The sequence below is a fragment of the Somniosus microcephalus genome, chromosome 7 (genome assembly GCF_052327205.1).
Source record: "Somniosus microcephalus isolate GS21.2 chromosome 7, FLI_Smic_1.0, whole genome shotgun sequence".
In the NCBI taxonomy this organism is placed as follows: Eukaryota; Metazoa; Chordata; class Chondrichthyes; order Squaliformes; family Somniosidae; genus Somniosus; species Somniosus microcephalus.
Window position 1 is genome coordinate 263,885,267 of NC_140993.1, and position 27,768 is coordinate 263,913,034.

At 42.3% G+C, this 27,768-nt stretch overlaps 1 protein-coding gene across 1 annotated transcript; it reads left to right on the top strand.

The window, feature by feature from the left end:
- Positions 1-27,368, top strand: snrka (SNF related kinase a). The gene is made up of 5 exons (XM_085993699.1): positions 1-743; positions 13,198-13,339; positions 14,774-14,986; positions 17,112-17,246; positions 24,274-27,368. The coding sequence occupies exons 1-5, from the start codon at positions 155-157 to the stop codon at positions 25,469-25,471; spliced, it is 2,277 nt and encodes a 758-aa protein (XP_085849825.1). The 5' UTR covers positions 1-154; the 3' UTR covers positions 25,472-27,368.
- Positions 27,369-27,768: the final 400 nt, after the last annotated feature.

The window sequence follows — 27,768 nt, forward strand, 5'->3', positions numbered from 1 at the left end:
GTTTTCCTCTTTTGTATTGCAGGGTTCATGTTAAGCAGCAAGGAAAATGGATTCTTTGTCTGTGATGGACTTTTTGAAATAATTGCAGCTTGGCACATTTTATCTGCTACTGGATATAAACGTCTTTTGTTCTGCTTCCAGTTTTGAAAACAGCATGGCGGGTTTTAAACGTGGATATGATGGAAAAATTGCGGGGCTGTATGATTTGGATAAAACATTGGGCAGGGGTCATTTTGCTGTTGTGAAACTTGCACGCCACGTTTTCACTGGAGAAAAAGTAGCGGTGAAAGTCATCGATAAAACAAAACTGGACTCTGTAGCTACAGGGCATTTGTTTCAGGAAGTACGATGCATGAAACTGGTGCAACATCCCAACATTGTCCGTCTATATGAAGTGATTGACACTCAAACAAAACTGTATCTTATTCTGGAATTGGGAGATGGAGGTGATATGTTTGATTACATCATGAAACATGAAGACGGTCTTAGTGAAGATCTAGCAAAGAAATACTTTGCACAGATAGTGCACGCAATATCTTATTGCCATAAGCTGCATGTTGTTCACAGAGACCTGAAGCCAGAAAATGTGGTTTTCTTTGAACAACAAGGAATTGTAAAACTTACAGATTTTGGGTTTAGCAACAAGTTTCAACCTGGAAAGAAGTTAACAACAAGCTGTGGGTCACTTGCATATTCTGCACCAGAGATTCTGCTCGGAGATGAGTATGATGCGCCTGCAGTAGGTAGGTTCATTTTAAAAGTGGAGTTTTGAGATAAATGATCAAATTGCTTTTTTGACTATAAATGGGATCACTTTTTCATGTTTAGATAACATTGCGAAGTGCTTTAGCTGTCGGTAACTGTTAAGTTGCTCATAGTTTGTTTAATTTTGAATTGATACTACATTGAAGTGATGCTCCTGGTTATATACAAACATACAGAAAAGGAGGACAGGGCAAAAAAAATCAATTGGTCCATCAAGCCTGTCGCATCCAGACACGAGAGAGCGCACAGCTACCTACTCCTGCAGTCACTCATTCTTCTAAGGAAAAAAAAAAAAAGTGGCCTAATTTATGAAGGATAACCTCTGGGGAATACCTTTGACCCCCATGAAGCAAGCTGCAGTTTGATGACTGACTTCACTCGTCCCACTTAAACCACCTACCTACTATAACTTGCAAGTTCCTTCCACTCGCAGGAACTTGCCCCGCTTCCTTTTGAAAGCCTGCAGCAAATCCACGCTTGTCTAATTCTATGCTTTTGTAACTTGTACTGACTTCGCCTAGTCCTCCCCTGCCCATCTAGCTCAAATAATCTGTCCACATAGACAGGATCTTATCCCTTCATTATTTTAAAAATCTCAATTCTACCCCTCAAGGTCTAGCACTTTTCCTGAGTAAGGAGCCCCAATCCCCTAAGTCTATCCTGATAAAGCCCTTAAAACAGGTATTAATCAGTTGGCTCTCTTCTGAGAGGGCACAGTATTCTAGATCTAGCTGAACTAAGGCCTTGTACAAGGCAAGAACTCTAACTCTAGTTTTATATTTAATTGTCCTAGCTATACACCATAATGGTCTAGCGACACCGTTATAGACCTACAGTATTTCAAATCTTTCACCTATTTAGTGTTGAGTAGGCAACATTGTATGGCATATACATACCATGGTATTACCCCAGACCAATGCACCATATGGCACTTGCTTACATTGAAAGACATCTGTCACACACTGGGCCCATTCCCCAAGTGTCTAGATCCGCCTGCAGACTGTTTAAAATGTCTAAGGTACTAACTACCATGCGTATCCTTGTGTTATCAGTACTTCTCCCAATCCCTGCATCCAGATTATTACTAAAAATGAAAAGCAACGGACCTAGCGAGGATTTCTGTGGGACCCCACTAGTTCTCAGCTCCCCGTGCAAAGCTACCACCATTAATAACTACCCTCTATCTATGTCAATGCAATCATTTTGCTATCCAGCCTAAGATCTGCCCAGCAAACAAGATGGAATCTTATTTAGCAGCCTCCTATGTGGCACTTTATCAAAACCTTTTTGAAAATCAAGATGCATATTGTTCACTGGACTTTCAGCATCTACGAACTTTGTAACTGCTTTGAAACATTTGATCTGGTTGGTGAAACAGGACCTCCTTTGCTGGGATTCCCTAATAATTTTTGCTCTTTTTACAAGATGATACAACATATCTCTTAATACCTTCAAGCAACCTACGTATAACTGAAGTTAAACTAATGGGCCTGTGGTGTCCTGGTTCTGAATTACTGCCCTTCTTAAATATAGGGACCACATTGGCGCCTTTCCTACTTTAACTTTATAAATATTTTGTATCTGTCATGGACATTGAGTCTGTCCAGGTACACACATCACTAAAAACTAGTGCACAGGTACAAAAAGTAATCAAAAAGGCTAATGGCTTATTTCAAGGTTTGAGATACAAAAGAGAGGAAGTTCTGCTTCAGTTGTATCGAGCCTTGGTCAGACCCTATCTGGAGTACTGTGTTCAATTTCCACCTCTGGAAGGATATATTGGCCTTGGAGGGGTACAGTGTAAGTTCACCAGAATGATACCAGAGCTTAAAGAGTTAAATTATGTGGACAGTTTTCATAAACTTGGCTTGTATTCCCTTGAATTTAGAAGGTTGCGGGGGGGGGGGGGGGGGCGTGGTTTAATCGAGGTATTTAAAATGACTAAGGGATTCGATATTGTAGATATAGAAAAACGACTTCCTCTGCTAAAGGAATCCAAAACAAGGGGGCATAATCTTAAAATTAGAGTGAAGCCATTCAGGAGTGAAATCAGGAACACAAATGGTAGTGAAATCTGGAACTCTGCCCCTCCAAAAGGCCATGGATGTTGAGTCAATTGAAGTTTTGGAGACTCACATTTTTAATAGGTAAAGGTGTCAAGGGATATGGATCAAAAGTGGGTAAATGGAGTCGAGGTGCAGATTGAATGGCAGGACAGACTCGGGGAGCGGAATGGCCTCCTCCTGTTCCTATGGTAGTGGAATGAAGAAGCCGGGGCTTATCTTTGCTTGCCAGGATTCTCCTGGAGTCGTTCAGGAACTCGGGAGGTGTGCTTGGCTGGAATGTTGAGCCAGCACATATCTCCTTTCAGAAGAATACCAGGATTTTCTTCTTAATTGGTGATCCAGCAATAGGCACACTTTGGAAGCGCAAAGATGCCATAATTAGACCATTGGTCATATTTCTGCAGAGTTCCAATTATCCTCTGTGTGGCTAATAACAAAAACAGAAAGGGGAAGTTTTCCCTGGGCTCTTGTAATAGCATCAAGTCTGGTTACCGCTCTATGTCCTTGGTCATTTTGTATCGCAATCAGGCATATAAATGTCACCACACTTCTAGAACCACATTTTTGCATGTAGGTCACTCTCTGAATATTGCATCTGTTTAACTCAAGTGGCTGTTTCTTGTGCTAACCAGAGGGCCCTTTTTTCTGCTAGGTCTCGTTACTCTCTTTCACTCGTTAAAAAAAACACTTTGGACAATTTGTCCAGTTCACAGATTGTCCAGATCGGGAATGTAAAACCTAATTTTGAAATTCCACTGATCTGTACCGTGTAATAGATGTTAGTGAATCCTGTAAGTGTAGAGTAAGGTAAGTGAGTTCTTTGGTATGGAAGAACAATGATGATTGCTGAGCCTTGAGAGAGGCACGGAGCTAAACCTTTTTCATTAGAGAAAAGAATATGAGGTGGGATCATGATCCAAGTCTTTAAAATGCAGAGACTTCGACATTGTAGATATAAGCAGGCTATTTGATGGAGACTGAGCACAAACTAGAAACAAGGTTTAAAATTAATGATCCTGCAAGTACATGTAGAAGTTAGGAGGGAAAAATCCTGCAGTGGATGTGTAGAACAGACTCCTAGCAAAAGCAATTAATTTGTCAATTTCTTCAAAAAGGAGCTAGATACATATCTAATTGGGAATAAAAGTTCTAGGAATTATATGATCAAATACTCCATGTCATGGTGATTTCCATGGGTTTTTGAGTGGGAAATGTATTCCTTTGGAGACTAAAGTGCCCAGTCTGGGAGATAGCTGTGGCTGTCATTATCAAATGACCTAGTGGACTTCAAGCTTTGGTCAGCAACTTTGTATTTGATCCTGAAAGATTAGATTATTTCAAAACTCAAAGACTGCTTAAAAACTATCCAGGAATATCCTTATTCAGAGTTCTGTAGGTGTGTCTGCTTAGTAAATAAACCAGGTCGCCTCTAGCCAAATAGCCTGCACTTGAGTCAGACTGCTCTTGATCGGGTAGTCTAGCTTAGATCCATCCATCTATTTTATTAATTATTTGGTTACATCTGTGTTGCCTTCTCACAATCTGAATGCCTAAAATAATTTTATGACCTATACTTCACCACCTTCTGCCCCCCACTTCCTTCCCTGCTGATCTGATGGGTCAGTGGAAAAACCATCTGGTATGGGAATGGGATCTTGGCATTTCTTTCCTTGCAGTAGTTGTGGGAGCTCTTGCATCTCACTGGCCATGTGCCACCTTAAACTTGGTGTGGGATGCTGATATAGCATTTGGGCAGGGTGCTGGATCTTCCTTGTCTCTTATAATTCTTTTCAGAATTTAAAAATATTGAATGCAGTACTCTGCTGTAGCTATCTGGTATCAGCTGGAAGGGGGAAGGAGACTGCCCTACACTTTGCCCATTTACCAGATGCCACATTAGCTCTGTCCCAGTCCAGCTTCCTGCTTGATTCCTCCTACCTAGCATTGACTGCAGGCAAAATAACAGGAGAAATAGGCTGCGTGGGCCTCGGGGAGATCCACCAGTTTTTTGTTGTTGAATACATCTTCTTACCTTCGGTGTTCTTTGCAACCTTTTTAAGATCAAGCTTAATCAATGTGCAACTGTTCATTTACAAAGGTGCAAGGAAATTACTTGCTGTACAGTAATTTCTGAAAGGAGGATTTCATGTCTCTAAAAGGGTGTTGGCCAATAGAAGTTGCTGACTAGCCATAGGTGGGGTGGCTACGGTGACAGCCATTTAGCCATGTGCACTAATTTTTAATAGAAAACGCCTCACATACACTCACACTCACAATACAGGTAAATGTACTTCACTTGTATACTTATTTAACACACATCTACCACCATTCGGTAACCAAGGAAGTAAAGAACTCTCAATGATCACAAAACACTCGTGCACTCTGATTTTTGTATTGCCATTTTACAAACGCATGCACGAGAAAGTTAAAGTGCACATGTATACGCCGTGCGAATGAGTATTGAGATCCCATGCCCAGCGATGGTGTCTGTTACTCATGGTTTTATTTACTTAATCAGACATATAATTAGCTACATCTGGATTCCCAATTAGCCACACGAAGATGTGTTTACATCTTTGTTCTGTTTTTGTTTAATTACCAGCATCTGTAATATTTCTGCTTTTTACTTCTTGATGGATCTGTGCATACGGCTGCCGTAAGAACTAGGAATGGAGACACGCTCATTTGTTACATGGTTGGCTGGGTTTTTCCAGTGACTAGTTGAGCCATACACATCGGAAAGTCCCAGGTTCAAACACCAGTCTGCTAAATTAGCTGACCTCCGCCAGTACCTCTGGGCACTAAAAGTCAGAGGGGGGAAATTCCTTCTGATTGCTATTCGGTAACCCTTGCTGGTAGTGCATGTGTAGACTTCAGTTTAGAACGCAATTTAGCTCTGCTATGTTGTCCTCCGTGGTCAAACAGCCTACTCACAATCATTGAGAAGGCACCTGCTGGAGTATGGCACCACAGGCATCAATCAGAAGGGGAGATAAAAGATGGGGGTGGGGATTTGATAACATTGTTTTTTAAAAGCACTTGCTTATTCAAAGAAGATGTTAGTGCTCAATATGTGAGACAGTATGAATGAGTCAATTTCAAAATCTTTCAATTGTCTGAATGAGTAAATTCACTTGCATATGTGCAAGAGCCTCCTCCTTCAGAACATAGGAGTTCCACAGTGTGTAATTTCCATTTCGCTGTTGCAAAATATATTTCTTGAGGTATTGTTAGAGGTGTGGCAGGAATGTACAACAGGTGGGTTAGCTGCAGTAAGTGTGAGTCAGTTTTTCTGTGCTGTATGACTGTTCTAACTTGTTAGGATGCCATGGGTGTTTCTGACTACATACCTGTGAAGGAAAGAATGCTGAATGCAGCCAACATAACCGGTTATCCTACATTTTGAAAATATTGTTCAAAACCTTTATGTAGAGCAATTAATTTGTTCTGATTTTTGTATACGGTGCTCAATTTTTAATATCAAAGGTATTAGTGGCTTACTTTTTAAGCTTAATTGTCAGCATTAAGCACTCCCAGGTCAAATATAGCACAATTAGGTGCCAACAATGTGTCTGAGCCCTTTACCTTTAGAAGATCATGCCTTACATTAGCTATCCTGTGCTTCTCTTGAGTCAGATTGCCAATTAGTTTCAGTTAATACTAGGAATTGAATTCAAACTGCAAAACTCATTGGGCCCTTGCAAACTACTGACTGAGGAGATTTTCATCCCATCAGTCTGGACTGGAATTGAGCGAAGGTCCTAGCGGTAAAAGCTCACTGTGTATAGCACTCGCCTTCCAACCCACTGAAGCCCAACATAAAGGGCTTCTAGAAAAAGCACTGATTTTTCTTTCCCATTAGTTTAAATACTGTGTATAATTTGTCATTCTGCCCCCAAAAAGGTGTACTTGTATTAGAACGGGTAGAGAGAGAAAATCCATGTTGGATGTCAAGGGAGCGTAAAGCATTACAGCCTAGAAAGACAGTGATGGGATGTCTGAATCTCATGCAAGCCCTTGGATTTGATTAAATTGTCTCAAATCTTTTTGTTTTGACTTTTTAAGGAGTGCAAAATTCCAATGTTGTGTAGCAGTTACAATGCCATTCCTCAAAGTGGATTGCAAGATGCTTCCCACAAAGTGGTTTTGACCTTCTAACCAATGGCTCCAGGAGGAAGTACATGCCTTTTACCAGGTGGATTTTTGAATTTGTAGCATGTGGGAAGAATGAAACCCCTATGTGAATCACATTTTAGCTGTTTTTAATACATATTGAGGAAGTTGTATCAACAGAAGGTTGATTACCCTTTATGCAGGTAACATTGCCTTTATAACTGCTCTACATTATCGATTATTTTTGAGTCCAAGACAATTTGGTGTGTGGATTCCTCCTTTTCCTTGAAATCTAATCGTTATTTGGACAAGAGAAAGATTGAAATAATATTTGATTCAATTCCGACCTGGAAAAGATCTGCTGGCAATACCAAGTGACTCATGGGTAGGACACTCTCTAGCACACTCAAGTGAATGATCTGTGTCTTTCTGTGACGGAGGGAATAAAAATTACGCAGCATTGTGACAAGTATACTGTTTTGCATCTAGTGCTCTTTCACTGTAGGGGTACCTTTTTGAGTATTAAAGACTCAGGTGGAAAATGTAGTATAAATAATATTTCAAAAACAAACGAAAGGGAAGAGAGTAGAGTAACAGTCAGAAATTGTGCTTTAGACACTACAGGTAGAGGGAAAACTAAAAGATGTAAAGTGATTAAACCAGGAGAGAGAAATCAGAAACAAGCGAGTAAAACATTAGAGCTGAAGGACCGGTTAGGGTGTGTGGTCCATATAAGCGTTCTTTATACAATTGCACGGAGCATAAGGAATAAACAATGAACTGCAGGCACAAAGTCAGCTTGGAGGGTAGGACATGGTAGCCATTACTGAGACATGGCTGCAAGGTGGTCAGGACTGGGAACTAAATATACCAGGTTATAAGGTCTACAGGAAAGATAATGGAAAATGGTACAGGGGAGGAGTAGTGATTAAGGATGAAATCGCTTAATTGATGAGTGGATGTAACGAGAGGTAAGGAGGCAGTGGAGACCTTATGGGTAGAATTAAGAAATAGGAAAGGATTGAAGACTAGTGGGAGTTGTGTATAGGCCCCCTGGTAGCAGCTGTGAAGTGCTAGATTGTATAAATGCAGATATTAGACAGGATGTAGCAAAGGCAGAGTGGTTTTAATGGGGGATTTTAACTTTCATATAGATTGGGATAAGCAGACTAGCACCTGTCAGAAAGGTAGTGAATTTCTTGTGTGTGTCCAGGATAGTTTTCTGCAACAATATGTCCTAGAACCAACAAGGGGGCATGACCTATTAGATTTAAGTACAGCAATGAGAAATGAGCCAGATTTGGTTAACAGCCTAATGGTGCATGAACACTTATCTAATAGCATGTCTTAGCATGCAAAACAATTCTGGAAATGTGAGATTAAAGATTTCCACTTCATTCCTTTCCATTATGGACTTATTTTAATCCATCTTCTGCCTTCCCACTATTCAGGCTGTTAAACTCATTAACTGCTCCATTGTGATAATAGTTAACATAACTAATTCTAGTCTGATCTCTTTTTATCCCTCCCTCTTTACTTTGTTCAGTCCTGTAATTCATTCTGGCAGACACGATGGGTCGAATAGCTTCCTTCTGTACTGTGCTGTAAATTTCTATGATTATAAGATTCTATGAAAAGGATTCATTTATTTCCCAGTTTCCATTTATAACAAAGGGGCTACACCAGAAATATTAGCATCTGTAAAGAGGGGGGGGGGGAGAATAGGTTAACAGGCATGTGTACTTCCAGCATTTTCAGTTTTTAATCCTAAATATTTAAAAAAATGGGATTAACCTCTTGCAGTTATGCTCACGATCTAAACTTGAATCCAAACTTAATAAATCTCATCCATAAATTTATGCTGCATTCTAAACCTCACTATCCTTTTTTTATATAATGAAAGAAAAGAAACACGTACATTTCTACAGCGCCTTTCACAACCTCCGGATGTCCCAAAACACTTTCCAGCCAATGAAGTACCTTTTGAAGTGTAGTCACTGTTGTAATGTAGGAAATGTGGCAGCCAATTCTCACGCAGAAAGATCCCACAAACAGCAATGTGATAATAGATTCAGAAGGCAGAGCAGCAAAGCTGGAAATGGAAGACAGAAAATTAGTAAGTGAGTTTGGAAGGCAGAGGAAACAAAGGCTAGAAAATAGACAAAGAAGTTTGGCAGTGCTTAATAATGGTATATACTTCAATGCAAGGAGCCTAGTGAATAAGACAGATGAGCTGAGAGCACAGATCGACATGTGAAAGTATGATATTATAGCTATTACTGAAACCTGGCTGAAAGAAGGGCAGGAATGGCAGCTCAACATTCCTGGTTACAGGGTTTTCAGACGAGATAGGGGGATAAAAAAGGAGGGGGGGGGTCACAATATTGATTAAAGAATCAATTACAGCTGTGAGGAGGGAGGATATCTTAGAAGGATCATCAAAGGAGGTCATATGGGTTGAACTGAAGAACAAAAAAAGGGGCAATCACATTGCTGGGAATGTACTATAGACCCCCAAACAGTCAGAGGGAGATAGAAGAGCAAATATGTAGGCACATTTCTGAGAAGTGCAAAAACAATAGGGCAGTGATAGGGGATTTCAACTGCCCTAATATTAACTGGGAGAGAATCAATTTAAAAGATACAGAGGATGCAGAATTCTTAAAATGCATTCGAGAACTTTTTTAGCCAGTACGTAGCAAACCCAAGAGAGGGGTCGGTTCTCGACTTGGTTTTAAGGAATGAAGCTGGGCAGATGGAAGAGGTATCAGTGAGAGAGTATTTTGGTGGTAGTGATCATAATTCAGTTAGATTTAGTGTAGTTATGGAAAAGGGCAAAGATAGACCAGGAGTAAAAGTTCTCAATTGGGGAAAGGCCAATTTTAATAAGCTGAGATGTGATTTAGCAAAAGTGAACTAGAAATAGCCGTTTGAAGGTAAATCCGTGTCAGAGCAGTGGGAGGCATTCAAGGAGGAGCTAGTGAGGGTTCAGAGCAAATATGTTCCCACAAAGAAACAGGATGGGACTAACAAATCTAGAGCCCCCTGGATGTCAAGAAAGGAAAACTTGTGTCAGATACCGAGGGCTCAATACTGCAGAAAGCCTAGAGGAGTATAGAAAGTGCAGGGGTGAAATTAAAAAGGAAATTAGGAAAGCAAAGAGAAGTCATGAAAAAATATTGGCAAGTAAAATCAAAGAAAACCTAAAAATGTTTTATAAATATATAAAGAGCAAGAGGATAACTGAAGAAAGAGTAGGGCCTATTGAAGACCAAAAAGGTAAGCTGTGTGTGGCGGCGGAAGATGTGGGCATGGTTCTTAATGAATACTTTGGTCTGCCTTCACAAAAGAAAGGGACAGCGCAGACATTGTAGTTAAGGCGGAGTGTGAAATACTAGATGAGATAAACATAGTGATAGGAAATATTAAGGGGTTTAGCAACTTTGAAAGCAGATAAATCGCCAGGCTCGGATGAAATGTATCCCAGGCTGTTAAGAGAAGCAAGGGAGGAAATAGCGGAGGCTCTGACCATCATTTTCCAATCCCCCCTGGCTACAGGTGTGGTGCTGGAGGACTGCTAACGTTGTATTGTTTAAAAAGGAAGAAAGGGATGGACCAAATAATTACAGGCCAGTCAGCCTAGCCTCGGTGGTGGGCAAATTATTGGAAAAAATTCTGAGGGACAGTATTAATCATCATTTAGAAAGGTACAGATTAATCAAGGACAGTCAGCATGGATTTGTTACGGGAAGGTCCTGTCTCACTAACGTGATTGAATTTTTTGAGGAGTGTTGATAAGGGTAGTGCGTTTAATGTAGTCTGCATGGATTTTAGCACGGCTTTTGACAAGGTCCCAATGGGCTCTGTACTAGGTCCCTTGCGTTTCGTGGTGTATATCAATGATTTAGACTTCAATGTAGGGGACATGATTAAGAATTTTACAGATACAGGAAACTTTTTTTTTTTAAATCCGGCACCGACGGGACTGGCGTGGTGCCGGTTTATCCAAAAGTCCGGATTACAGAGTTCTAGTTAAAAGGTACGAGAGCTCCGTACACAGCAACAAAAACCAGGCTTCCCTGTTGCTTAGCAACAGCTGCAAGAACCCGGCCACAGACCAAGCGTCCCTGTTGCTTAGCAACAAGTGCAGCAACCCCCGATTACACAGCCAAGAATCAAGAAACGGCCACTAATGAAGAAAAACTTAACTGAACCTACTCCTGAATTCTGCCGGTTAACCGAGATTTCCGGTTGTTTGGGTACCGGTAAATCGAGAGTTTCCTGCAATACAAAAATTGGCGGTGTGGTTGATCGTGAAGAAGAAAGCTGTAGATTGCAGGAAGATATAGATGGACTGGTCAGGTGGGCAGAAAAGTGGCAAATGGAATTCAATCTGGAGAAGTGCGAGGTAATTCATTTGGGGAGGGTCAACAAGGCAAGGGAATACACAATAAATGGTCGGATACTGAAGTGTAGAGGAACAGAGGGACCTTGGCGTGCATGTCCACAGATCCCTGACGGTAGCAGGACAGGTAGATATAAGGCGGTTAAGGAGACATACACAATACTTTCTTTTATTAGCCGGGGCATAGAATATAAGACCAGGGAGTTTATGCTTGAACTGTATAAGGCACTAGTTAGGCCACAGCGTGAGTACTGTGTACAGTTCTGGCCACCACATTAGGGGAAAGATGTGACTGCACTAGAGGGTACAGAGGAGATTTGTGAGGATGTTGCTAGGACTGGAGAATTTTTAGCTATGAGGAAAGATTGGATAGACTGGGGTTGTTTTCTTTGGAACAATTGTTTATCTAGGCCCCTCATAATTTTATACACCTCAATTAGAGTGGATAGGAAGGACCTATTTCCCTTAGCAGAAGGGTCAATAACCAGGAGCCATCGATTTAAAGTAATTAGTAGAGAGATTAGAGGGGAGTTGAGGAAAACTTTCTTCACCCAGAGGATGGTGGGGGTCTGGAACTCACTGCCTGAAAGGGTAGTGGAGGCAGGAACCCTCGTCGTATTTGAAAAGTACCTGGCTAGGCACTTGAAGTGCCGTAACCTGCAGGGCTACGGACCAAGAGCTGGAAAGTGGGATTAGGCTGGAGAGCTCTTTTTTGGCCGGCACGGACACAATGGGCCAAATACCGCCCTCCTGTGCAGTAAATGTCTATGATTCTATCATTTCTACGCGGGCCAAGAGGCCACCTTCAATTTTGGTCATCATGTAGGAAAGGACCGTTGAGGGTGATCGAGCTATTTGTGGAGGCTAGCTCCCTCAGTCCATATAAGTGTCAAATTATTTTAGCATGCAGAACAGAGGGGGTAATTTTAACATAATCTGCCCAGTGGGAAACTGACTGGATCGGATTGGCCCTAGTTTTACACATTGCCTGATTTTCTGAGATTTGCAAATTCTGGATGCAACCAAATGGCTTTAGAGCGTTGGGCAGTTGCTGATGGGTCTCAGCCAGCCATTCTTCAAAATAGGCTAAACATTATACTGCAGGCTGGTAGCTTTTGATGGTCTCTTGTTCATGGAAGTGAGGGAAGGGTGAACTGCATGTTCCTTTATACAGTTGCTGCTTTGCCTTTATGCAGTCCCCTCACTCCCTTTGATCTGGAAGTTACAGGGGGAATAACGGTTATGTGTGAATGTTACCAATTACTTCAGTGAATTGCAAATCTAATCCACTTGAGGGAATTCGATAGCTTGGACCTTGAAATCAAAGCCTGAGGGAGAAAAAAGCTGGCACTGACACGGTGGTCCAAATTCTTATACTGTGTCCACTCGAATGGTGGAAAAATTTGTGGCAATACAATTGTGGTACAGATTTTATTCTTTCAAACTTGATTTCTATCTGGAGAGTGTAACTTGAACTATTGTGAAGTATTGATGATTACAGATCTATCGCTACTGGTGGTAGGGGAAGCAGTTTTTCTAAACTAATTTGTCTCTGTCCTTAACTTTGAACACACATCTGTCAAAGACATTATTGAGAATTTCTGTTCTTAATTGAGAACGGTGGAGATTACTGTTGGAGCAAGTTCAAGATGTTTGCAATGGTAATGGAGTAACATGGAAATGTGTATTCAGGCAAATATTACACAAATTAAAGTGTAGAATTCTTGAACTCTGGCAAAAGAACCAAAACATCTGTAGGCACTTGGCCCTGTTTCCTAATGTAGGTTTACAGTTTTACATCTTGCAGACTTGTTTGAAGGTGTTTTTTCCCCCGCCTTTTTTTTGCAGATATCTGGAGCCTGGGTGTTATACTTTTCATGTTGGTATGTGGCCAACCTCCATTTCAAGAGGCAAACGACAGCGAGACTCTTACCATGATCATGGACTGCAAATATACAGTGCCGTCCCGTGTCTCCAAAGAATGCAAGAAGTAAGTGGAAACAGCATTACTGTCAGTTCTGCGTTTCATACTGGCATTTCTGTTCAATCTTTAATACTTCTAGGTAATGTAAATGTATTCAAAAATAAGGTTTTGTATTAACAGCTGTACTTTACAACACATTAAGTATGTATAAGCTGCATAAAGGTTCCAAGATGGTAATTTAAGGGAAAATAAGACTGCCTGATGTCAACTGGATGTGACTCATGCTATCTTTATGCCCCATTTATATATAGGACCTTGGATTCATGTACAAGTTTGGACAAATCGATCCATTTTATATAGTAATCTGTAAGTTTCTAATTCCCAAGTGGGGCAGACGTGTCACAGGTCTTGATCGGAACCTGGGCTAGAGGCTAATTTGAAGATGTCGAGTGAAGATGTGGGAGATGACTACATTCTGTATACGCAGACCACTGCTGTTGCCCCCTTTTTGCCTGATGCCCAAACACTAGCAAGAGAAACTTGAAATAAAATGTTTCTGTTCAAGTTCAATGTTTATTTGTCAGTGGTGAGTGTAAGGTTGGGACCTCCGCATAAACAGCCAGCCATCCACATTAGGAGAGGGGAAAACGGAGAGGAAAACCAGACTTTTTAAATAAGACGTCAAGGCTATAATTTAAAGAAATGGGTCACATGCAGCGCTAAGCAGAATCTTCAAGGTTTAAACTGAAATTGGTGTATGTTTAAATGTAAATTATTTTCATTTTGAAATCAATACATTTGTCATTTCGCTGTTCATATTTAAACAATCGCTAAATTGAAGCATGCAAGATCTTTTGGAAGCATGAGTAATATCTAAGATTGCCCCAATGTGTCCTATTTCACCAGTTTTTAATCGGTTTCCTACATTCGAATGGTGCGGGCAATGGGGAAGTCCCAACACTGCCTTGTCATCGCACTTCAGCAAAGCTTGAGGCGTGTCTTCCATTGTTAATGTATTTTAAAAAGCTGTTTCCTCTATCCCCAGAAATGATTTGCAATAACACTTTTATCTTTTTTGTGTGATCTGTCCTCATCAGAATCTTGAGTTTAGTTGGAAAATTCCATTTTTAATCGGTCCTAAAATTAGTATTTTCTGTTCCGTGATATTCCTGCATAACGATGGCGCATCAAGTTTACCATTTTTAATAAAGTGCTAGATTCATCAAACTGGGTCCTTTTACTCACAGTGCTCTTTCCTTGTCCTGCTCCCCCCTCAAGTTTAATTTTACTGTGAGTTTGGACTTTTTTTGTATTAATTCCATAAAGGGGATTTTTCTGAGCACTCCTCGCATCTAGTTCTATTTTTCAAGCCCAACTACAGTGCTGCTAAAGGTTTGGGTATTCCCATTCCCTCAGTTGAGTCATAAAAGGCAATGATTCGCAACTGTTTCAGAACACACAACTTAAAAACAGACATTTTTTAATATGATTTTCCAACAGTCTTATTAATCGGATGCTGCAGAGAGATCCGAAGCGAAGAGCTTCGCTGGAAGCGATTGAGAACCACCCCTGGCTACTAGGAATTGACCCCTCGCCTGCAACCAAGTGCAATATACCCCTTGTCTCTTACAAGAATCTCTCGGAGGAAGAGCACAATGGCATTATCCAGCGCATGGTGCTTGGTGACATAGCAGACCGAGAAACCATTATTGAGTAAGTGTAGAGAAAGCCAGGTGCACAAGAAGCAAGTCTGTATCAATACTGGCTTTGTTTTCTGGAGGGTATTGTGGACACGTTTACAATACTTGTACTGTCTAATTTTTGGCATTGATGTATTTAACACTTGCATCACACAGCTCCAGTTTATGAGTTGCATATTTTATTCTTGAAAACTACCTGTTTAATTAGACTTTGATTAAAAGGTATTGAGATGTCAGTCGCAGCCAAAATGTACTTAAATGCAGTGTGTCGAATATTCTTATAGGGACATGTGAAATTGTGGGAGGGCATGTTAGAAATTGTACCACTGTAACCATTTTAACAGCAGGACGTTAATTCGTTAATTGCTGGCATTCACCGCTGAATAGAGGTGAGGAAATAGAAGAAGTGGGGATTAGAGAGTCCTAAAAATATAATGTTGGGTGGAGAAGGGAAACTTCACTGACTTTCTAAAATTGTGATCAACTTTCAAATCTGCAATTGAAAAGTTGTTAGCCTCCATCGAATATCCTTTACTGATTGTCTGTCTGTACACTACACATTTCTGCAACACTGATTTAATTAGTAAGTCAGCTTATTCGTGACTGAGATGAGGGCAAATTAGTTGGTAGAGGTGTCTCTTGGCTCTCCCACTTTCCCCAGAAATAAGAATTGGTTTTCATTTCAAATGCAATGGTTGCAAGTAAAATAAATAAATGAAAAAATATGTATGTGTTTAGCAGATCTCTTGCACGGTTCAAAGGTAAGTGAGGGAACCTAAAAGTTTTATAACAGTAACTATGTAATGTGCTATAACATTATGCTGCTACAGGGAAGGTGAAAGTCTTCATTTTGAAGCATACACTGGCTGAGATCACTGAGCTTAATTATTTGGTTGGGAATCTTTGCAATTTGGAATGTGCTTGTTGGGTTCAAGCTGAAGCCGCCTTTTAAGATTATTTTGCATTTGTAACAAAATGTCATGTCTAGAATATTAAACCTGTGGACAGACGCACAATGCTGTATAAAAACATTACATTTAGTCCACATTTTCTCCCATCACACTGTAGACGTCACATTTTGTTACAGATGAAGAGCAATCTTCAGAAAAGAGAAAGGAACCCCATCACTTAACGCCGGGCACTTCTGACCTGAAGCCTGAAACTTTTCAGCTTTTCCAATCGGCACAGTTGCCTTGTGGGACAACAATTAAACTCTGATTAACCTTGGAGCCTGTTTAATTAACAACAATTGCACTTTGAGGCCTTAGAGACATACCTCCACCTGAGCGGATTAAGACATTCTGCATTACATGGAATAACAGTCCTGTCCTGAAAAACAGCACATCATCTGACTTGGTGTAAGCAACACCATGGGAGATTCGCTAGTACAGGTAGACTATCCTTTATCCGAAAACCTCGGGACCAGCCGTGTTTCAGTTTTCGGAAAATTTCGGATTTCGGAAGGTATTTTATAAGACTGGGAAATTTGTCGGGGGTCGGCGGTGGGTCGGCAGCGGGGGTCGGGGTCGTGCGCCACTCTGGTCATGTCGTGCGCGCGACTTACGCTGAACGAAAAAACCTTCGGTTTTTAGAGGGTTTCGGTTTTCGGAAGTTCGGATAAAAGGTAGTCTACCTGTATAAAGAACGCTCGTTCTCTGGTAAACTTGACACAAACGTACGATAAAAACTCTTGTCTCTTTATGGCATTTCTCTGGCACATTTAAAAGCGTATTGCTGGTGGTGGGACGGTTTTGTTCATGTATAGCTTTACTTTAATGCCTAACTTGCTATAATTCTGGCTGTAGTTTGTAGGGTATAAAGGAGTCTGTGAATTCAAGATACAGTGATACTATTAAATTTTGAGCAAAATTGCACTTTACATGATGGATTACTGGGAGCTGGTGCCAGTTCATACGCAAATAGGATATAAAATTTATAAGTAAGCAAGTGTGTCATCTATGGAATTAATGTACAGTAATTATTACTTGTTACAGGGAATTCCAAACAAGTAGCAGCCTTTTGCAATCTGTTTCACATTTATTTGTCTCAAAGGGTGTGCACAAAATGTTTATTACAAATATATAGTTTTCTAATTGGCTGCTGATGGGAGCTTTTTGCTGCTTGCTTATCTTTTTAAGGGCGCTGGAAAGTAATAAGTACAATCACATCACTGCCACTTACTTTTTGCTGGCTGAGAGGATCTTGAAGGAAAAACAGGAGAAAGAAGTCAAGAACCGATCTGCCAGTCCAAGCCATATTAAAGCTCAGTTCAGGTAAGGACAGACAGACTGTAGAATGATGGTTATTATGGGCATTGTAGCAGAGGTGATGCGCACCTTCAAACAAATTTCTTTTATTTTGACTCCAACATAAATGTGCACTGCTTGTGATTGCCGGACCTGCCATTCTCACTGGGTTGCAGGAGACAATGTTGTACAGGAAACTTTGGTTTATCCGGAGGTTAACTGTCCGGAATGCTCGATCCACCGGCAAAAATCAGGAGCCGTTTCGTTAGGTGTTTTTTTTCTTTTTGTTGCTTTTTTTTCACCAGTCAGGCTCTGCAAGGTCTCGCTGAAGCTGTTGCTAAGCTACAGAGACGCTTGCAAGGTACGGCCGACTGTTCAGAAGCACAGGGTTTGTTGCCAGATACGGAGCTCAAAGCTCCGTATGTTTCAACATTAGCGCTGGTTTGTCCGGCAGTTTTGATGGGACGGCAACAGCTCGGTGCCGGATATCACAAAGTTTCCTGTACCTAGTTTGTCAACAATGCTGCAAGCAGCTGATATGCTGAAATCACTCACTCACTCACTCACTGCAGCTATTTATGTGTTTGTGATGAGCAAAGTATTCTCTGTATTTTTTTTTGTTTGGATTTAGCCACATGGACAATGTTAGATTGAACACCCTCGCACTGCTCCAGTGTGTGTACAATTAATCCCCTTTGAGGGAGTTGGCAGTCTTGGTGAAACTGCCTCCTGTGGCTGCCCACAAGATACGTATCTGCTTGGGAGCCTGTCCGAAAGCAGTCATTCCAAAGGACTGGCAAGATAGACCGCAGTGGTCTATATTCCCATATCTGATGCATTTAATTTTAGGACATCTGGATGTTGCACAGAGGTGTTTGGAACAGCCTATTCCTATTTCCAGGCTTAGTTTAGAGTAAGGAGTTTCTTTGTAAGAACTAAAGATACTTTTCTACTGTAGGGTCACTGGATTCATGGGGAAGGAAAGTTTGAGTAGTCAGTTTTCACCTGAGGAATCCTTTTCTCCGTGAGTGCTTATCTCCCTGCTTCTAGAATCTTGAGCGAACTGCTCTGCCAACCCACTTCCCTGCAAGTAAAGGTATATGAGCTCTTGAATCTTGAGATTCAATGATTTGCAGAAATGACTAGGGTATAAATCTAGACCCCTTGCATTAACTAAGTGTTGTTTTAAAGCTAGATAGAGATAGAGATGTGCATTTTAAATACAGAGTACTAGAAACATAGAAGATAGGAGCAGCAGTAGGCCATTCGGCCCCTCGAGCCTGCTCTGCCATTTAATGAGATCATGGCTGATCATCCAAATTCAGTACCCTGTCCCTGCTTTCTCCCCATATCCCTTTAGCCTTAAGAAATATATCTAACTCCTTCTTGAATATATTTAATGAATTGGCCTCAACTGCCTTCTGTGGTAGAGAATTCCACAGGTTCACCACTCTCTGGGTGAAGAAATTCCTCCTCATCTCAGTCCTAAATGGCTTACCCCTTATCCTTAGACTGTGACCTCTGGTTCTGGACTCCCCTGCCATCGGGAACATCCTTCCTGCATCTAGTCTGTCTAGTCCTGTTAGAATTTTATAAGTTTCAATGAGATCCCCTCTCATTCTTCTAAACTCCAGCGAGTATAAGCTTAATCGACCCAATCTCTCTTCATACGTCATTCCTGCCATCCCAGGTATCAGTTTGCTGAATCTTCACTGCACTCCCTCCATGGCAAGAACATCCTTCCTCAGATAAGGTGACCAAAACTGCACTCAATACTCAAGGTGTGGTCTCACCAAGGCCCTGTACAACTGCAGCAAGACATCCTTGCTCCTGTACTCAAATCCTCGCTATGAAGGCCAACATACCATTTGCTTTCTTAACCGCCTGCTGCACCTGCATGCTTACCTTCAGCGACTGGTGCACAAGGACACCCAGGTCTCGTTGCACTTCCCCTTTTCCCAATCTATTGCCGTTCAGATAATCTGTCTTCCTGTTTTTGCCACCAAAGTGGATAACCTCGCATTTAACCACATTGGGCAGATGCATGGCAGATGCAGTATAATCAACCAACCTGTCCAAATCATACTGGAGTTTCTCGGCATCCTCCTCACAGCACACACGCCCACCCAGCTTTGTGTCGTCTGCAAACTTGGAGATATTACATCTAGTTCCCTCGTCTAGATCATTAATATATATTGTGAATAGCTGGGGTCCTAGCATCGATCCCTGCGGTACCCCACTAGTCACTGCCTGCCACTCGGAAAAAGACCTGTTTATTCCAACTCTTTGCTTCCTGTCTGCCAACCAGTTCTCTACCCAAGTCAGTACCTTACCCCCAATCCCATGTGCTTTAACTTTGCACACCAATCTCTTATGCGGGACCTTATCGAAAGCCTTCTGAAAGTCCAAATACACCACATCCACTGGTTCTCCCTTCTCTATTCTACCAGTTACATCCTCAAAAAATTCCAATAGATTAGTCAAGCATGATTTACCTTTTGTAAATCCATGTTGACTTTGTCCGATCCTGTCACTGTTTTCCAAGTGCTCTGCTATTACATCTTTTATAATGGACTCTAGCATTTTCCCCACTACCGATGTCAGGCTTACCGGTCTATAATTCCCTGTTTTCTCTCTCCCACCTTTTTTGAATAGTGGGGTTACATTAGTTACCCTCCAATCCATGGGAACTGTTCCAGAGTCTATCGAATTTTGGAAGATGACCAGCAATGCATCTACTATTTCTAGGGCCACTTCCTTAAGTACCCTAGGATGTAGATTATCAAGCCCTGGGGATTTATCGGCCTTCAATCCCGTCAATTTCCCTAACACCATTTCTCTACAAATACTGATTTCATTCAATTCCTCCCTCTCATTAGACCCTATGTTCCCCGACATCTCTGGGAGGTTATTTGTGTCCTCCTTTGTGAAGACAGAACCAAAGTATGTATTTAATTGGTCTGCCATTTCTTTGTTCCCCGTTATAAATTCCTCTGATTCTGACTGCAAGGGACCTACGCTTGACTTCACCAATCTTTTTCTCTTCACACATCTATAGAAGCTTTTACAGTCAGTTTTTATGTTCCCTGCAAGCTTACTCTCATATTCTATTTTCCCCCTCTTAATTAATCCCTTTGTCCTCCTTTGCTGAATCTTAATCTGCTCCCAATCCTCAGGTTTGCTGCTTTTTCTGGCCTTGAGGGAGGAATACGACGATACATTAAGATTTCTTGGCATGGTTGCTTGTGGACTGGGTGCAATGTCTGGTTAAGTGCTTGTTTGGCTCGGGGATGGCTTTCTCGCCTCCTAAGTCAATAGATTGAGAGTTCAAGCCCCTCCGCAGGACTTGAGCACATAATTTAGGTTGGCATGTCAGTGCAGCACTGAGGGAGTGCTGTGCTGTCGGAGGTGCCATCTTTCAGATGAGATATTAAACTGTGACCCCGTCTGCCTTATTTGTGGGCAAGTAAAATAGGCCAGGGCACTATTTGAAGTGGAGCCAGGGATGTTCTTCCAGTATCCTGGCCAACATCTATCCCTCAACCACCACCACCAAAACAAATTAACTGGTCAGCTACCTCATTTGCTGTCAGTGGGACCTTGTGCAAAAATTCATAATTTTGGATTGTTCAAGCAAAGAGCCAGCATAGAAACTGAGCAGAACGGCCTCGTTCTGTGACCGTGAAGGGCTTTGGGGTGCCTGAGGATGTGAAAGGCACTATAAAGATAAAACTTCTTTCTTTTCTTAAAAAGGTTTTGTGTTCGGTCTCTGGATTTAGATGCAAGGAGGTTCTGACTATTTTCCCTCTTGGTAGGGGATCGGTGTTCTTGCTGGTCTTTGGGGTGGGTCACTGTTGCTGGTCTTTGGGATGGGTCACTGTTGCTGGTCTTTGGGGTGGGTCACTGTTGCTGGTCTTTGGGGTGGGTCACTGTTGCTGGTCTTTGGGGTGGGTCACTGTTGCTGGTCTTTGGGGTGGGTCACTGTTGCTGGTCTTTGGGGTGGGTCACTGTTGCTGGTCTTTGGGGTGGGTCACTGTTGCTGGTCTTTGGGGTGGGTCACTGTTGCTGGTCTTTGGGGTGGGTCACTGTTGCTGGTCTTTGGGATGGGTCACTGTTGCTGGTCTTTGGGGTGGGTCACTGTTGCTGGTCTTTGGGATGGGTCACTGTTGCTGGTCTTTGGGGTGGGTCACTGTTGCTGGTCTTTGGGGTGGGTCACTGTTGCTGGTCTTTGGGATGGGTCACTGTTGCTGGTCTTTGGGATGGGTCACTGTTGCTGGTCTTTGGGGTGGGTCACTGTTGCTGGTCTTTGGGGTGGGTCACTGTTGCTGGTCTTTGGGATGGGTCACTGTTGCTGGTCTTTGGGGTGGGTCACTGGCTGGTCTTTGGGGTGGGTCACTGTTGCTGGTCTTTGGGGTGGGTCACTGTTGCTGGTCTTTGGGGTGGGTCACTGTTGCTGGTCTTTGGGGTGGGTCACTGTTGCTGGTCTTTGGGGTGGGTCACTGTTGCTGGTCTTTGGGGTGGGTCACTGTTGCTGGTCTTTGGGGCGGGTCACTGTTGCTGGTTTGCTTTGGGGTGGGTCACTGTTGCTGGTCTTTGGGATGGGTCACTGTTGCTGGTCTTTGGGGTGGGTCACTGTTGCTGGTCTTTGGGGTGGGTCACTGTTGCTGGTCTTTGGGGCGGGTCACTGTTGCTGGTCTTTGGGGCGGGTCACTGTTGCTGGTCTTTGGGGCGGGTCACTGTTGCTGGTTTGCTTTGGGGCGGGTGGATTGAACAGGACAGGTGTGTCGCTGCACGGAGTGAGGCGGGAAGAACGGGCCTGGACGTTGGACATCAGGCGTTCAGGTTGGCTTGTGTCCCACAGGCGCTTCAGCCACGTGTTCCTTATGGGGAGGGTTGTACTCTGTCACAGCAGAAGGATGTACCTTCTCGCAGCTGGCAGCAAGAGATGTGCTAGCCTATGTGCTGCACAGGCCCTGTGCTTTCCACAGAGTCGTCCTGGCAGGTCTCTGAAACTGAGGCTGGTCCTTGGGAACACCTAAACGTGATGCTTGAACAGGCCAAATGTCACTTTGGTGCACAAAAAGCAAGGTATGGGACAACTGTACTGTGTCTCTTGTATTATGCAGAACAAGATAGATGAGCCAGTAAAGCAACAAATCTAGATTCGGCAATTCCATGGGTAAACACACACGGGTGCCAAAGAAACACTGGCAACACACAGTGCTAAGGCCTTGATGCCAGAGACTTGCATTAAGCCGAAGCCTCAATCTGCTGGCCAGAGTTGAACCTATCCTCTGGAGGACAGACTATATCAGGCCGTTTTCACAGTCACATTTTATATTCCATGATCACAGAGATATAAACTAATAAATGCAAATTATGGTGGTCTTGTTGGAGTAAGATAGATTACGGAATGGAAAAGGTAAATCTGGAATACTACTTTAAAATAAATTGAGTGTACTGTGGAAGAGCAGAGGGATTTGTGGGTACATGTTTACAGGACATTAAAGGCAGCATCTCCGGTCAGTTTTTAAAAAAAAAAGCTGCTGAAATTTTGGGTTTTATCATGAGGTATAGAATATAAAAGTCTATAGTTAATGTTAAGCCTATATAAAACCTTAAGATTTCAGTTCGAACCAGAGGGTGGGGTATTGGCTCCTACCAGGCAGCACCCTGGTGACTCTGTGCTGTACCCTCGCTAAAGCCTCAATATCCTTCCTGTCGTGTGGGGCCCAATACTACATACAGTACCCTAACTCAGGTTTTATTTATTTTTAAAAAGTCCCTACAATTTGCATCTATATATCTCCAAAACAAACTATCGCAGGCCATTGTATGAAGCAATGTCAAATTGCAATGTAATTTCCCTTGAAACTGTACAGCTAAGCTATGCTCCTACAGTGATGAATGAAGACCCTACCAGGTAGGTAATCTATATTGGCCAATTCTACAGGTTTAGACTAAATGACTTGAACATTTGCCTGTCCAGCTTCTAATCAGCTTACTTGTCACATAAGTAAGGGTTTTCTGACACCTGCTTGATGTATGAGGTGGCGTTTGTTTCAGAAGTTCCTAATAGTTCTGTAAGGTTTGCAAATGTTAATGAGATTCTTTGTTCATTCAAATTATTGGTATCATGGCCTCAGTTTCTCCAGTACAAGACAGTGGGCCAAGTCATGTATTTTCTTGGGCTGAAAGACGGTCTTGTTTCTCACAGATGCATTCCGACATTTTTTCTGGTGGGTTTGGTACGTATCTCATTAAAGATTGTTCAGTGACACACCCACCACATCTCGCTGAGCCTTCTGATTTGGCCTATAACTCTCTCCACTACTCATCATTTGTGAAAACACCAATTCAAGAATCTATTCCCTTGTACCAGCACGCACAGTGACCTGTGTACTGGTCACCCAGTTGAAGCAACAGCACCATAATTAAGGCATCAATTCCAGTCACACTGCTTGCCCAGCTTCATCTGTCGGGTATTATCAGCACAACAGATCAAGTTAAGACTTGAATAATTTTCTCATGATTGGGTAAGTTAGTCACACCCTGTGCCACCACCCAAAGGGACTGGTTATTATGCCAAGTGACAAACGTTTTGCATGCTCAGGCTGGAGAAGTAAGGAGTTTTTGACACCATTCTACAGTGCCTGGATTTTGACCTGTTGGAGTATGAAAGATTTGGTTAACTCTTTGGAAAGAGAAGTTGAAGGAAGTCACTATCTCGGCTTTGTTACAGTAGATGTACATCTGCACTAATTGAATTGATTCTCCTTTGCAATTCAGGAATTGTATAAGTACTATTCCTTTAGCATAGTATATACTTGTGTTGTTTTTATCACTTTTTGCAAAGGATTATTTCTTAGCCCAGCATAAACTAACTGTGATGTTGATGGATGTCTAATGTTAAACATAATCAATTCTGTATTATTAAATAGCTGAAATGTAAATTGAAATTTAAGTTCAGTACTGTAAAAGATTGTAGGAAATGAAAACCTGGGTGACTCAAGCTTTTTTTTCCCCTTTTCTCTTTTTTTGTTTTCAAATCTAGGCAATCCTGGCCTACAAAAATTGATGTGGCCAAGGATATTGAAGACATCACCACCTCACCCATCATCCATCCTGTGTCTATTCCTGGCGTCTGTTCACCAGCCCGCACTGCAGAGTCCATTATTAATGGGCACCGAATGAAATCTGGTGAGCCTGCAAAGAAAGAAGAGCCGTCGACAATTGGGACAGGTGGAAAGTCTGGTGCAAGCAATAGGACTTGTCTGCTCAGAGTGGAGGAGGATGAGGAGGACGATGACGACGACAAAAAAGCAATTCCTCTCCCCACTCAAGTGGTTTTGCGACGTAAACCTTCCATAACAAACCGGCTTACTACCAGGAAGAGTGCTCCTGTCCTCAATCAGATCTTTGAGGAAGGGGAGTCGGATGATGACTTTGACATGGATGAAAACCTGCCCCCTAAACTCAGTCGACTAAAGATGAATATAGCTTCTCCGAGCACTGTGCACAAACGGTACCATAAAAGGAAAAGTCAAGGACGAGGCTCAAGTTGCAGCAGCTCGGAAACCAGTGATGACGATTCGGAAAGCCGCAGGCTTCTAGACAAAGATGGTGGCTTCACTTACTCTTTGCACCGCCGTGACAGTAGCGAGGGGCCTCCGGGAAGTGGAGGAGATGGAAGTGGGCAGGGCAAACCGAGTGATGGGAATGCTGGCCTTGATAAGAGCAGCCCAAGTGATGGCAACAAAGGTGGGAGCAGCCCTTCCAATGACTCCAACGGGAGCACCAACAACACGGGAACAACAACCCGCAGCTGTGCAGCCCAGGGACATTCCTCCCAGTCGTCCAGAGCTGCGGAGGATTTGGTGGAGAGCCTGAAGCTCATGAGCCTTTGCCTGGGGTCGCAACTGCACGGTGGCAATGGTAGCAGATACATCATTGAGCCAAACGGCACAACTTCCGGATTCCGAATACATGAGAAATCAGCCTGGAAAATGTGCATCACTTCGAGCAATATTGTAGAGCGAACCTCTCCCTCTGGCAGCAGCAAGTCCTATTCTGACCAAATGGCTGACCTGCTGAATGAACTTGAAATGTCAAAAGAGAACAACATGAACTTGAAGAACAATGTTCTACAGCTACCTCTCTGTGAGAAAACGATTTCTGTGAATATTCAGCGGAGCCCCAAGGACGGGCTGCTGTGTACCTCCAGTCAGACCAGCTGCTGTCAAGTTATTTAAATCGTTTCAGCCTGATCTAACCGTCGTTCTTGCTGGTTACAGTTTGTGAATTTCTTGGCACAGTGAAATCCTTTTTCAGTCTTGAGCTTTTAAATGGGCTTTGAGAGTTATTTATTGTTATGTTTGAATTTGTTTGCTCGATATCTTGACAACGCATGGTCTTTGTGCATGCTGCTTGCTACTGCTTTAATTTCCCAACAAGAAAAACGTGAGCAGGCCAGAATTTTAATATCTGTATTAACGTAGGAGTTTAACATCAACCTGTTGTATGTTGTTAATGGAGCTAAATGCAGTTTAAGTCAATGGAGCACTTTGTAGCTCTACATGTAGCACTTAAGGGAGAATACAGCAAATCCATATTGTTTTAAACATCTGATCAAAGAATGCAAGGTCAAATGGCGTACTCCAGTGCACCTGACAGAATAGAATCAAAGCAATAACACAAATATTGCAGCTCCTGTGAAAACAGTTCAATATTCCAAGGCTAATGAAATGGTGTCTGCTTAACAGCTACACTAGAGAGTCTTAACATGTTTTAAGATTGCAGTGAGCTCACATCAGTGCAAGTTCGTCCATGTTGACTTAAACTCAGGATAAGACAAAATTGAGCAGAAATTTTCAGGTGCTATAAATGGACGGAGATAGTTGGAAATAATTCTGCTGGTTATTAGTGCCTGTGACACCATGCTGCTCCTTCAGGGAGAAAGCACTGCACTCGGGCTAGCCTGTCTCTTAGTCTATGTACATGTCTGCATCTAATTGTTCTGTCAGTTCTACGGGGTAAGCCATATGGTGTAGTGACTGGAAATATATAAAGCAAAGTTGTGTTGTCTCTTGCAGGCACAATAAGATGTGATTTGTTGGAAGGACACTGTCAGTGTAGCTGTGATTTAAATGTGAAGTACTTGCTGCTTATGTCCTGCAGTGTAAGGTTTGAAATGCCTCCCACCCCCTTCCTGTTGAAGGGGATGATCCACACAGACACCTGCAGATTTGCATTTCAAGGCCCCATTCGCACATTTGTGACGATGAGTAGGAGGGATGGTCAGTGCTGACTGTATCTGAATAGATGATTGATCTGTAATCAGAACTTCAGTCATTTATAGAAATAGTCCATGGAATGTTTTCTGTTAAAACCAGTGGGGCGTAGCTTTGTAAACCCTTCCTAATCCATCGGTAAATCAGCTGTGTTTCAATCGGTAGTGGGTTTTGGATTTATTCTAAGAGTTGCCCTCCCTAACCTTGGAGAACGCTGCTTCTGCTTCCCTGAAATATAGATCTGTGGGGCTCTGGAGAAAAGTCAATTACTCGGTGATGGAAGTATGTTCCAAACCAAACACTGCGAGGGAAATGGGGTGTGTTAGTAATTTACACTTAAAAGTATATTGGCATTCCAATTTTTAATAACCTGATTTTAATTGTGGAGAAATATAAATAGTGAAGGGAATTCACAGCAATTGTGTAGTTGCAGCTAAGTTTTTGAATTATTGTAAATAGTTTTGTTTATATTTTATGATGTACAGCCTTGTGATGGCACCTTTTTAGAACTCCTACCCTGTGTATTTGTACAAGAACTGTAAATATTTGTGTATACATGGTACTGAGGATAACAGCAGTGACGATGTACAGTTGTTGAATCGTATTAGATTAATGTAGGTGGAAACGCCCAATGTTAAACTTTGTCTGTATTCTGTATGGAGTTGTCCCAAGTAAATGATTGTGCATGTGTTGTGTGTTGTGATGCATCGCTTGGTGCAGAGAACGGAAAGAGTAACCACTACTTATGAATGTTATTGGACCAAATAATGTCATAGTCTGAAAATGTGGCATCCAATGCCCAACCTGTCTTCAAATTGGTATATTCACGTCTGAATAAAATATTGTGGCTGACTTCTAATCGGTTGTGTCTTTCAAACCACAAGAGCATGTAAACTTTTATTTGGGATATGAAGAGAGTCAGTCTAATCTTAGGGTTGACATTTGCACATGGACATGTGCTGCTTTGGCAAAAAAAAAACCAACAAAGCTGATCTTCTTTGCCTGTGGGTTTTTTAGCGGTAGCTCACGCCCACCTCACTACCACTCCACCGCGTGGTACGGAAGTCACCGGTTCCCCCCGCCATTGCTGCTGTGGTATTTGTGACACCAGCAGAATACCATAGGGGGATTCTGGAACCGATGCACAGGGCTGAAACAACCAATTGGATTGGACTGCGCTGCACCCCTGTGGCACTAGTGCATTGACCCCAATGCCTCATATTTCCATGTTGAGAACACGGACATTAATGTGGCCAAAT